Source organism: Pholcus phalangioides, unplaced genomic scaffold (assembly GCF_987345545.1).
Source record: "Pholcus phalangioides strain wild (caught in Gottingen) unplaced genomic scaffold, Ppha-v1.0 ptg000004l_1, whole genome shotgun sequence".
NCBI classification, from domain to species: domain Eukaryota; kingdom Metazoa; phylum Arthropoda; class Arachnida; order Araneae; family Pholcidae; genus Pholcus; species Pholcus phalangioides.
In genome coordinates this window covers 25,277,990-25,291,254 of record NW_028301597.1, presented here as the reverse complement: position 1 = coordinate 25,291,254, position 13,265 = coordinate 25,277,990, and the positions used below count along the sequence as shown (strand labels likewise).

The window sequence follows — 13,265 nt, the reverse complement described above, 5'->3', positions numbered from 1 at the left end:
TATTAATAAATGCACATAGAAAAAGAGTAACAGGTCAAAGCTGTTCAAAATATCATCATGAGCTGTAATGCAGGTCTTACAGTGCAGACCACAAATTCCTCAGTGCTGTCAATAGTCGTACACCAATATCTTGATGTGGCTCCAGTCTAGGGACTCGGGAAGAAGTAATCAAGGCATGATAGATCCTGCAATCAAACAGGCCAATGCACCGCTATAATGAACTGCTTCATTACAGCGCTATCTAATGCACCAGGAAAGCATTTCCGACCCTGTATTGCATGTGATTTCAAGTCATCCAGGTACACCCCCTACCCTTCCTAGACATTAGTAAATCTGGTACAGAGACGCCCTGTATTCTTCAGATTATACTCACAGATTAGGACACTGGTGATTCAGGGTACAATTGTGCCTGCTGTTTTATTTTGAAAAACATTTGATTTTGAATTGATTAATAATTTTTAAAGGTTTATTTGAAATGTGTGCCATATTTCAAATGAGTATTCGAATACTGGTCAATCTTTTTTGGTGCAACCTTGTATGTTTTATGTGCATGTATTAAATATATTTTTCCTATATTAGTATGAGTAGAGGAAAAAAGTAGTAAATATAGTTATATTTTGTTATTTTCTATACATGATTTTTATTATTTTTGAGTTGATATCCCAGAATGTTGAAAGAAACTTCGGATTTTTCTTATACAGCAAAAATCCTATATGAAAATATTCTCTATAATGATAACCGCGTGTAACAATATTACCCTCTCGTCCCAATGTACTTTTTGCACTGTTAATATTACTATTAATTATATACTGTTAATATTACTATTAATTATATTCTGTTAATATTATATTAATTATACACTTCCCCAGTCTCTTCAGTATCGTTATATAGACGTTCCCAAGGAAGGGCCTATGTATTTTGTGACCCGGTGAAAAAGCAGCCCTTTAAAACTGGTTTTTTCCATTCCCCCGTGCATGCCATGTTTTCACTGGCACCCAAGAATAACTATCAAACTACTATTTCATGGTAATAAGAAAGCCATTTGGTAATAAATTCAGACTATAGTGCCTGTTGCCGAGTGAAAAAAAAAATTACAAGAATGCCCCCAAGGACCACTGCTATACGATATCTGTATGCATGGAACCATTGTGGAAGGGTTGTCGAGACTAGAGAACCGATCATCTAGCCAGGGTTGGATACTCTTTCAGCTGGAGTTAACGCACATTTTACCCCACACCCCCCCCCCCCATGATTTTTGATAATTGATTAAAAAAAATTCAATGCCTCTGTTGGTCCAGTGCCCTGGGCATCAGGTCCACCTGCACCCCCTGCAGCATAATATTGGGGGGGGGGCTGAATGTCTGAATATTAAGGGTTCCCTGTCTTGCACGAAGACTTAAGTTTTTATTTTTGTGTAGTTTGCTAAGTTAGTCGAAGTGTGATCAGTTTTTATCCTGTTTTGCGAGATGATGTGGCCCGGGCCATGGCCCCCACAAGGAGTGGGCTGACAAGGCTGCAGCCGTGGGGCCTGGGAAGATTTTCATCATTTTTTGTTTTTTCATGCTCTAAATTCATCATGAAGGGGCCCGTGAAAGATCCCAGCATGGGGGACCTGCTTCAGGATGTGGGGGCCATGGCCGGGCAGACACATCCTTCGCACCTGCATAAGTCCAACCCTGGATATTCCACTGTATTTATTATAAATTGAAATATTTGTGATAGAATACCAAATTCAGAAATGTAGCCAATGGTTATTATAAAAATATCCAATATTAATCAGCTTATCCCCGTAAACATACAAGAATGGAATACAGTGGAACCTCACAATGATACTCGACATAAATCCTTCTACAGCAATATTTTTCGAGATGTGTTTGGAAATGCCTGTAGCAGTGTTAAAAGGCTGCCTCTCGCGTCAGAGTATCTATCATTATATCGAAATTTTGCTGGTATTTAGTTGCATATATATTTTATTTCCTATGATAAAGCTTCCTGAATGGTAGATGTAGTTTTTATCGTGCAAATGTTTGTACATTATATGCAGCACTGCCAGCTTAGTTGTCGTGGTGGTTGTATTTTCTTGTTAAAAAATATGTGGTGGAAGGATAAATAAAGCGTAAACAAGATGCATTTTATATTTTTTTTACTATTTGTTATTTATTAGTCATCGTTTTTAGGAAGTATTTGATGGGGTTGCGTTTTTGTTTTCCTTGGAATATACCTACACTGATTTGCAAACAAAAAAATCATGCACAAAGAAAAAATGGTTGAATCGCTGTGAAAATCCACAAGCATAAGTTACATGTAGTTATGCAAATGATTAGTGTTGCAAAAAAGATTATGCAAATGTTCCTGCCACCGAAGAGCGTAAAGGTCTTTCTTCCGTTGCTCATCAAAATGGTCTGAGACTGCTTCCATGCATTACACCTCTATTTTCGTGCTTCATAAACTCTTGTTGGTTGCTGGAGATACCTCTAGATCAGTGTTTCTCAACCGCCGGGCCGCGGCCCAGTACCGGGCCCTGACCTCATTCATGCCGGGCCGCGAATGATCAGCCGTTTCATTTTCCCTCATTCATTTGCCGTTGGTCCTGTGTTTGACTGGTCCTTCCACTCACAAAAATGAATGAAATTGGGCCGTGGACTTGCCATGGTTGAGAACCACTGCTCTAGATGCATTAAAGATCTCTTACACAACTGCGATACTATAAACGTGGTCGCATCATTGGATTGAGCCATAGGTGGAGATAGACAGTTTGGCGGGGAGGGGGGGGGGGGGTAGGCACGATTATGTCAATTCATCTATACATGTATGCATTAGATCAGTCGGCTTCACCTTTGAAAAAGCTGTATTAAAGATCGAGCCGCTTTGGGCTAAGCGCAAATTAAGTCGCGGGACCCGAGTGCGATGACGTCAACACGGTCCACGCGTAGTGAGGGGATGCGCATATTGGAACGTGTTCCCAGTGCGCGAGCGTTTTCGAAATGAAACGATTTCGGCGGCCTGGAGAACCTTGGCATTTGGGAGGCTCCGCAGCCTGGATATTATATATTGGTCATTAAAGTTGACATTAATGAAGACATAACATTAATTGAAATATAAAGTACGGGAATGCGCTGAAAAATATATATTAAAATACCCAAGAGCGTAGCGGGGGGGGGGGGGGGAAGACTTGGGGGGTCTGCCGCCCCCCCCCCCCGAAATGTGAGAAAATGACCGAAAAAAGGGAAAAAGATGGCCAAATCCATTGTTTTGTCACTTTGGTGTCCCCCCCCCCCCGAACGAAATTTCTGGCTACGCCCCTGAAAATACCGTGTATAAAAACGTGAACACAAAGAAATCGTAAAAAAAATCCACTTTATTTTTTTTAATAGTCTACAAAATATTTTCCATTAAATTTCTGAATTCGGCTTTAATTCCAAATATTCATTATGACATTTTATCGATTGATGACAATTCGAAATTAGGGAACAATTAAAAAACTTAAAAATTTTCAGATGTTTCTGATGAATTAAATTGAAATCCTTAAAAAAAAAAAAACAAAGTACATAAATTAATGAAAACTTTACATAAATGAAACGAAATTGATAAAAATTAACGTAAATTTAGGAGGGATAAAGATTTTAATGAAAATTAATGAAAATATATAGAATTTAGGAAAATTCACAATGAATCACACAATAAAATTAAAGATCATATAATTAACAAATTGGAATGAATGAATATACCGAAATTAAGGGAATTGAATATTGATGGAATTTTTTCGAAATTAATCACATAATGAATGAAAATTTCGAACTTGTAAAAAAGAGGATTGATCACAATTAAAAATTAAATTCCAAAACTGCTGGAAATTCATATTTAATGGAAAACAACTAGATTAATGAAACACCAGAACTAGTGAAATTAATAATTAAATTTCAGATTTAATGAAAAATTATTCCTCTATCGATCGATAAGATCTAATTAATGAATATTTGGAATTAAAGCCGAATATAGAAATTTAATGGAAAATATTTCGTCGGCTATTAAAAAAAGTGGATTTTTTCTCTAATAATTAATGAAAATTTAGAATTAATGGCAATTTATAAAATTTGGAAACAATCACAAAATTAGTGAAAATTCGGTGTGTCAATGAAAATCCCGAAATTAATGAATCCCATACTGAATTCCGAAATCAATGAATCCTATAATGAATTCCGATATTAATGAATCCCATAACGAATTCCAGAATTAAAAATAACCATAATGAATGAAAATTTAGAGCTAATGAAAAGTTAAAACCTTGGAAAAGAACAATAAGATTTAATAAAAATTCAGAAAGAAATAAAATAATTCAGGAATTAAAGAAATAATTGATAATACCGTGGTTATGTAAATAACGTTGATAATAAACAACATTTTTCACGAGAGAATGCGAACTCTATCAAAATGACGGTCTAATTTTAAAAAAACTACCGAATACAAGGAATCGTGCGCGCGGGACACGAAAATCTGCGGGTCAACAGCAGCGCCAACTAGAACTCCTTAATACATTGATTGTATATGAAGGCGTCTCAGCGCCAACGAGTGCGCGCATGCACGCGATTAGCGTAGTGTCACCTCGTGTCTCAATTTGCGCTGTCCTTCTAATTTCAGTTGGCCGCAAAACAGTGCTGCCCTGCGTCGTGCCGGTTTAGTAGTCGATTCCCGTTTTAACCATGGGCGGAGATACGGGGGGGGGGGGCGTCAAAGGTGGAATCGACTGATCTAATGTATATATTTATATAAGAATTGACATCATCATCGTGCCCCCCCCCCCCAGACTTCCAAGTCTATCTCCGCCCATGATGATACATCAAAGAATATGCAGGCTTTCTAAATCACTCTAGTCATCACCATTACATGCATGTCGTGTCAAAAAGCTCAGGCAGTCTTCGTCCAGTGGGTGACTACTGTAAACTCAATGCTTGCACGGTCCAATGCAAGTTATTTTTCAAAACTTGACATTGTGCGGGCATGCTTTCACATTCCGACCACTTTCCAAAAATAGTTGTTTGCACACCTTTCGGCTTATTTCAATTTCCTTACCTTAATTTTGGCTTGTGTAATGTTGCCCAATCTTTCCAACTGTTTGAGATTCTTGGTGATCTGAAATTTTGTTATGTCTATTTAGATGACATTTTGATTTTCAGTGGCAGTGAAACTGAACATAAGGTTCAACTTACGCACTGTTTTGCAACGGCTCAATAACTATATGGCTTCACAATTAATGTTTCCAAATGCGTCTTCGGTTAGGCTACTCCATTTCTAAACGAGGTATCAAACGCTGACCAGAAAAAGGTGAGCCGATTCTCAATTATCCAAGATCAAAAACAATTGAGGAACTACGACGTTTCCTTGGACTACTTAACCTTTTTCGCAGATTTTTACCACACGCAGCACATACACAAACTACACTGAATGATCACTCGAAAGGGTCGAGAAAAAGAAACACAAAATTGCTTGGACTGACATATAGCAACTAAGGAATTTCAAAATTCCAAAACGTTATTGTCCAACGCAACCCTTTTAGCACATCCGAAACCTGATGCCAAACTCGTACTTCAAGTGGATGCATCCGATTTTGCCATTGGTGGTGCACTGTTTCAGGTGGTTGACAACGAGCTTCAGCCTCTTTACATTCTATTTTAGGAAATTATCTCCCACAGAATGCAACTACGCGCTGCTTTATAGAAGCATATGCTTCTCTGCATAAAGTAGTTTCGTCATATGTTAGAAGCTAGAGACTTTTCTTTACTCACGGACCATAGACACTTTCAGACAAATATTAGACAAGGCTTTAGACGCTCAGTTCCAGCCTGTTGTCAACAAGAATTACTACGCCTCCCGTTCCTCAGACAAGAAAAACACGTTCTGGAAGAACTGTCCATTTCCCAGACCGTTTCGAACTGTAAGTTCGCTTGGGGGGGGGGGGGGGTGCGTGGCTGCTCACCCAAGACTGTGGCCAACAGTCGCCAAGTGCAAAGACTGCGCGAGACGATGACTTGACTCTCGAGACCGGACCAGAATACTCAACCGACGTGTTGTGTACGATTTGAAGCTAATATGTTTTATATCATAAAACAAAATTATGTTATATATAAAAAACGTAATATGTAAATTAAATATTAAAAGATCGTGCTCTGTCTGATGCACAAGAGTCATGCCGCAGTGCCATCTATCACCAGACTGGAAAACATCATCGGAAAAATGAAATTGATTACGGAGCAGCTGCTGGCATCTTAATATTTATAAAAAAAACAGAAAAAACTCAAATGTAGTACAGTCGAATATCGTTTTAACGAATACCGTTATAGTGAAAATCTCGTTTTAACGAATACTTTTCTAACCAACAAGATAACTTTCCATAGGTAACAATGTAATGTATCTATTGCAAAAACTTGGAATTCCTTTATAACGAAATTTCGTTACGACGAAGTGGTTTCTCCGGTCTCTTGGAGTTCGTTGTATAAAGATAGGTTACCAGGCTTTCTGCTGCGCGTAAAGCGTGAAAACCGTGATTGGTCAAAAAACTTGAATTTCAGGTATTTAACCTGAAGCAGAAATTTTACTCCTAGGAAAACCTCGCTTTTAACGGGGGATTCTACTTTCTTCTTTTTTTCAAACCGAGAACAACTCAGGTCTATTACCATTTATTGGCTATTTACTACCTAGTGAGTTGTGCCGGAAGTGTGTGTACCTAACAATCTGAGTGCACATGTAGTGTTGGGTTTGATTTTTCAGTGCTGCCATCTATATTTCACAAAGGAAGTTGGTGATGTGTTATGATTGAATTACATTGTAGGTCTGTTGCTCTCCGTGGCGAGACTTTTTAAAGGGTAGATCGGCTCGCATTCGCGCCCTGAAGTTGTGAACCGCAGAGAACCAACTTCAGCCGACCACCACTATGGTGACGGTGTGGTTCGAACCCAGGTCCTCGCCCAGTGCCGTCTTAACGCATGGGCCCACCCGGGGGCTTCAAGAGTAGAGGGCCTCAGAAAAATCACTTGGCCCGGGGGCCCATGATGCTCTTAACACGGCCCTGCTATGACCACTCGCCACCATAACCGCAACGGTATTCCACCTTTGAAAGCTAAATGGTGGTTTACCTTTCATTGAGGAAATGTTTTCACAATATGGAATTGTATAAGTCAAAGCCATGGCCCCACATCCTACGCTGAGATCTTTTACAGCCCGTCCCTCCCCCCAAATCTCATAAGCACTCATAGGTGGAAATAAACTTCAAGGTCTGGGACAGGGGTGTCATCCATACACATGCTGGCAAGGTGACTGAAAAAAATACCATAATACAGTAGAATCTTAATAATCCTAGGTGAATAGGACTGAGAACAACTTGGGGTATCAAAAAACTCGAATTACCCGAAAAACAAAAAAAAAAATTCTTTATATGTTGGTTTTACTCAAAAAAAAAAGACAAAAATGTAGTACTATCATACTATACTGTACTTTAAATTTTTGAATAAGATGGCCCAATGATGAGAGAATGATTGAGAAGGGTTGAAGGATAGGATTGCTGGTGAACAACATTGAAGCCCCATTTACATGTGCAGATATTGCGGTAGCATTTTGAGTTCTACCACCCGCTTAACGACTTTTTTTCCTTCGTAAGGAAAGAAATGGAGAGCAGTCATTGGTGAATATTCTTGAAGCGGGTTTTAAACCCGCTTTTACCCGTAAAAGCGGCCCCGTTCATTCCCATATGAACAGGGCTTGAGACACTAATAGCTTTCAACTGCCTTTCCAATGACAAACAATTAGGGAACAATACCATTAGGATGATAACGGTGAACTTGCTCCTCTTTCTCAATGACCCCGATACTTAAAATGGTCTACATCCATTAAGGGTGTCTATTATTTTACTACACTAGTCACCCGCTATAGGGCTGCCTAGTCCCTAACAAACTGGAATTACTGTGTAATACGTACATAATGTGCGTGCTATTTAGTATTCCTGGAAAAAAATAAGTTGGGTTCTTGGAGGGGAAAAAAAAGAATTTGAAAATTTTCAGTGCCTTGGATTTTCGAAACTGTACTGTAGTGTTTTCCAAAATTTCCTTTAAACTCTTTCAGATTGTTTTGCAGTAACGCTAATTGTTCTGCAATGTACGTCACTGATTTCTGCATATTCTGCTTTTAATATCAAGAAAAACAGACCTAAATAATGTTTTCTTCCACTTTTCTCATGTTAAGAAAAATACGCTGTCAGGAAATCAAAAATTTTGTGCCATACATAAGACTCCGATTTAACAATCACATGACAAAAATTGTATACAAGTCAACATTGATTTCATAGTCACCATGGCAAGTTTGGTTTGTCTTACTCTGGCAACCCCAACGCATCCTCATGACCAAATAAGCTAACAAAAACACCAATTATTAGATGTTAAGTTTGGGAAACACTTTAATCCAGGGTTTGGTAAATCGTGAAAAAAATTAGGGAGCCCAAAATTATTTTTCTACTCTTCAGGGACTGACTGACGCTTTTTTATAATGGTATTCATGGCAACAAAAATCTGTGTTGTTCTGAGACTTTAATAACCATGCATAGGAAATTTTAGACACCATCAGATTTGTCAAGCCCTGGTGCATATAAAAATATATCGGAACAATGAATGACATGAAAGAAATTTATTTCGAATTTTCAATTCCGGAAAAAAAAAAATCTAATATGCTCAATACAATATTCATAAACTCATTGTATTCAATTATCATTAAATTAGTTTTTTCATTCTTTGCTTTCATATATTTTGACATGACAATCAGCACCACCAGAAGCAATGTGGTTGCTTGAAGACCATTCGGTACAGAAAATCCTATCTTCGTGTCCCGAGAGGTCGAACAGAGGGCCCTGTGGGCTGCGGACATCCCAAAACTTCAGAAGCTGGTCAAAAGATCCAGAAACGAAAAGGTATTCGTTGAGAGGAGACCATTTAACAGATGTCACCCAGCCGTCGTGGGAGCTGAACACAGCTTTGACCAGAGTTGCGCTGTTCATCCTTGTGTCCCATAACCGAACGTGCCGATCGGACGACGCGGTCACTATGTTCTTAGAGAGCGGGGAGTACGACAGATCCATGAATGACTTCGAGCCATTCAGCTGCGATTTCAAACCCCCAAGTTCGACATCCCACAGGCGCAGGGTTGAGTCGAGGGAACAGCTGCAGATCTCCTTCGAATGAATCCACTGGATGCCGGTGATGCCTTCAATGTGGCCGCTTAGTGTCAACAACGGAGTTTTTGTTTTTGACCGCCCAGTCTGTGTCTTTAGTTTCTTCTTGTCCGTGTCCTCATCCATAGGTTCGAAGATGTCTGCGGAGCTGGTTGACCAAACCTTCAACATTTGATCATACGAACCCGTAACAATCTTGTACTCCTCTTGTTCGACATCAACACAATCCACACTCCGCGAATGTCCTTTACAGATGTGCGCACACTCCACGGCGTTAGTTGTTTGATTCCACTCCCATATGATTGCCGTTTCGTCATGCGACGTGCTGACGAAACAGCATATCGGGTCCTCGATTTTCACCCACGTCACCGCCTTCACTGGGGCCATGTGTCCCGGAATGGTCAACCTGTGAGAACCATTGACGTCCCAAATGTGAACGGTGTTGTCGTAACAGCCTGTGAGGACCCAGTTCTTGTTGCCGCCAGAAATCTTGACGCTGCTCACCCAGTCGTCGTGGACCAGTGACGTTTCCGGCGTCGGCGCCTGGCACTTAAGAACGTACTCGATTTCGACGAGAGCTTCCGCCGATACATTCTTCTCTTCCAGATGAGTTGTGATCGACGACCGCAGCAAGTCCCCGTTGATGAAGAAACTGAACTGGATTTCTTCGGTTTCTCCCTCGAGCCTCAGAACGGACTTGATGAGACCGTTGAGTTTCTTGACATCTGACGTCCCGGGTATAACGTAGGGGACATCGGGAATCGCATAAATCTCGTTCTTGGTCACGAACTTGACTTGAATCTCACTCATCTTGACACGTGATGACTATAAACAACAAATGCAATGCCTGCATGGAGGAGATGTCCAGCCGGCTTTGACTCACAAATTCTTCAACACAGATTTGATTACACAGGACTTTATAAACTTGGGCCATTTTTAGTTTTTATGTCCATGAAATGAGACAAAACTAAAATGACCATATTTCCTAGAGAGAAATACGGGAAATTGGGATTCCAAATACGGGAAAATACGAGACATCGCCAATTATTGCCAAAACCGAACAAAGTCCCCAAATATTGTTGAAATAACGGAAAAATCCCAATTGCGAGAAATGCAGCATTACTGCTAATTGCAGTGGATTAAAATGAGTTCCACGAAAAAAATTTCACCAAGGCAAATGTGGGAGATTAATATTCTCATTTATAGTTGTAATTATCATAATATAATTTATAAGTTGGAAAATAATTTCAATCTTTGACTTAAACAATAAAAATTCAAGTAGGCTTCGTGAAAAACCGGGACACTTTCGCCAAAAAGTTGGGACAGCCAAAAAAAAACAGAAAATACCGGGACTGTCCCAGGAAATACGGGACGTATGTTCACCCGGGACAAAACATGTTTTGTGTGTTCACCGACAAAATATCGGTAAAGTAACAAAGGAAAATCAATGCATTTTAGTGAGTGAGGCAAAAAGTTTTCACACATACGTGAAAATACAAGAGAAAGTCCAAATGAGTTTAAATTTTTTTGTTGAAAATGTTAAAAAAAAATTCATTAAAAATGCTAAACTTAAAAAAAAGAACTCTTAAAACTTTTTTTTGGAAAAATAATAATCATTAATGAGACAATTTAAGGGGAAGAAATCATGTAGTATACAGCAGATATAAATAAACACGTTCAATATTACATCAATGTCAGTAGTGTTTTTCGTCAAAAAAAATGCCGAAAATTGATTTTTTATCAATAATTTGATCTAAAAAACTCACTTAAATTATTTTTTGAGTCTTATTTTAGGAAGAAGGAAAAAAAGTCTCTTTAGTGAATTTTCTCTGGTCAGAGGCAACCGGACCATGAAAATTCCAGCCACCACAACATCCCAAAAAAAAATTATCCGATGTTGGACATCCTGTCATAATAATGTTAATTGATTATTTGTACGATCGCATAGTCAGTTGAAAAAAAACAATAATAATCAACGAGCGTGTCAACTAATTAAAGACCATGTCGAACGAAGGAATGGAAAACCTGATCCCCATCGTGAATAAGCTGCACGACGCCTTCACGCAACTGGGGATCAGCGATCCCATCGACTTGCCCCAAATAGCCGTGGTCGGTGGTCAGAGCGCTGGGAAAAGCAGTGTCTTGGAAAACTTCGTTGGGAGGTAAAGCTATCTTCTTTGTGTTATTCGGGACTTTTAATAACCCACGGGCATAGGCGGAAATAGACTTGGAAATCTGGAGGAGGGCCACAATGATGGTGATGTCATAATAATGACATCACATATGTACATATATACATTAGATCAGTCGACTCCACCTTTGACGATGTGGGGGACAATGCCCAATGCCCCCTTCATATCTCCACCCACGGGCCACATACGGCCCAGATCAGACATATATACAAAGCACAACTAGCACTTTTAAACTTAACATAAACGAATAAATTCACCCAGGACCGTCTTAAGATTATCATGGGTCCTCGGGGCAAAGTGGTTTTTCCTGTGGACCTACCTGGTAAATTCTAGAAAGTTTCACTTGGATCTAATTTTTGTTAGGCCCCCCCTTCTCCAGGCGATGTGTTAAGATGGCACTGCATTCACCACTTTTAACCCTGAGAGAAATCGCTATGTTTGCTAGTGCACAAGAACTCGTTGGCAGTATGTGACAAGCTAATCCTTACTTTATTTTTTTTTTCTTTCAAAACATTTTACATTGATTCCTTTCTTTCTTTATCGAGCACAACTCCGGTCTATCGCGATCAATGGGCAATTTACTACCTAGTGAATTGTGCTGGAACTGTAAGTGTGTGTATCTAGCAGTCTGAGCGCATATCTAGTGTCGTGTATGAGTTTTCAATGCTGCCATCTATATATTTCAGAAGTGAGTGAAGTGTAATGACTGAATATTTGTACTGTTTATAGGCCTATTGCTCTCTGTGGTGAGACTTTTTTACTAGGAGATTGACTCGAATTTACGCCTCAAAGTTGGGAACCACAGAAAACCGACTTCAGCCGACCACCACTGTGGCAACGGTGGGGCTCAAACCTTGATTCCTTTCTTTCCTTACAAAACGAGCACAACGAAGGTCTATTACCATCTATGGGCGATTTACTACCACGAAAGTTGTGCGGGAAGTGTAACTGTGTGTGTACCTAACAGTCTAAGTGCATATGTAGTGTTGTGTTTGGTTTTTCAGTGCTGCCATCTATATTTCTGAAGTGAAGTGAGTGATGTGTTATGATTGAATTACATTTATACTGTTTGTAGGTCTGTTGCTCTCTGTGGGGAGACTTAAGCTGATCCTTTCTGTCACTTAAAGCACACATTATCAAGATCAGAGCATAAACTCTGATTTTTCTTCGTTTTGAGTGGGAAGCGAAGTATTTCATGGCTTGAGAGAAAAATCTCATGCAGCAGCAAGTTCTCCTGTGTTAGTGGACAAGTGTCTAGCCGTTTAATGACGATAGCCCCCAGATAGCAACATACAGAGAGAAACACATTGTCACTGTCATACATGCTGTTCATACAATGTATGAATGACTGGATACCAAATGAAGATAAGTTCTGGAAAGAACTATAATTGCCTCTCTAAAGCAGAGGTGCACAACCTTTTTCAGTCTGCGGGCCAAATATGCAGTATTCTGCCGCTCACGAACCATAAACATGTATATATGCATGACCATATGATCTGTATTTTATGGGAATTTTACGTAACTTTGGATATTCCAACTTTTTTTATAAAATGGTTTTTTTTTTAATTACCCTGTACCAGTTTTGAGAGTGAAAATACAGTTTGTCATAAAATAAAAAAATTAAATTTTTATATGACCCCCTTGTCCTCTAACTTAGAACCAATTAGAACGTTGTTGCCCTGTCTTTTCTGAGTCTAACAAAAGAGATCCTATGTGTTTAACTGCAATATTTGCCTAGATATTTTAATTCAAAAAGCAAAGAAAAGTTGGGCAAGGACAGCATAAATGAGGAAAGGGAACCAGGGCCATAGTGTGCCCTCTTGGGGCAGACTTTTGCTTGGAGGGACCCCTTGAAAGGATTA

The 13,265-nt window shown here is 39.3% G+C and overlaps 2 protein-coding genes across 5 annotated transcripts in view; one reads left to right on the top strand and one right to left on the bottom strand.

Annotated features, from left to right (window-relative positions):
- Positions 1–8,655: 8,655 nt before the first annotated feature.
- On the bottom strand, positions 8,656–10,094 carry LOC149086977 (ribosome biogenesis protein WDR12 homolog). Its single transcript, XM_089231188.1, has one exon. The coding sequence runs from the start codon at positions 10,019–10,021 to the stop codon at positions 8,768–8,770; it is 1,254 nt and encodes a 417-aa protein (XP_089087314.1). The 5' UTR covers positions 10,022–10,094; the 3' UTR covers positions 8,656–8,767.
- A 962-nt stretch (positions 10,095–11,056) lies between these two features.
- LOC149086976 (dynamin-like) overlaps positions 11,057–13,265 on the top strand; it is a 52,253-nt gene continuing 50,044 nt past the window's right edge. For 2 of the 4 annotated variants that reach the window (XM_089231185.1, XM_089231186.1), the window contains exon 1: positions 11,101–11,373. In XM_089231185.1, coding sequence (XP_089087311.1) covers positions 11,213–11,373 — 161 coding nt within the window. In that variant the 5' untranslated portion in view covers positions 11,101–11,212. Of the gene's footprint in view, positions 11,374–13,265 lie in introns of all 4 variants that reach the window. The other 2 variants (XM_089231184.1, XM_089231187.1) reach the window with 2 other exon arrangements.

Coding starts and splice junctions, on each gene's coding strand:
- LOC149086977 (XM_089231188.1), bottom strand. CDS start 10,021: ATGAGTGAGATTCAAGTCAAGTTCGTGACCAAGAACGAGATTTATGCG.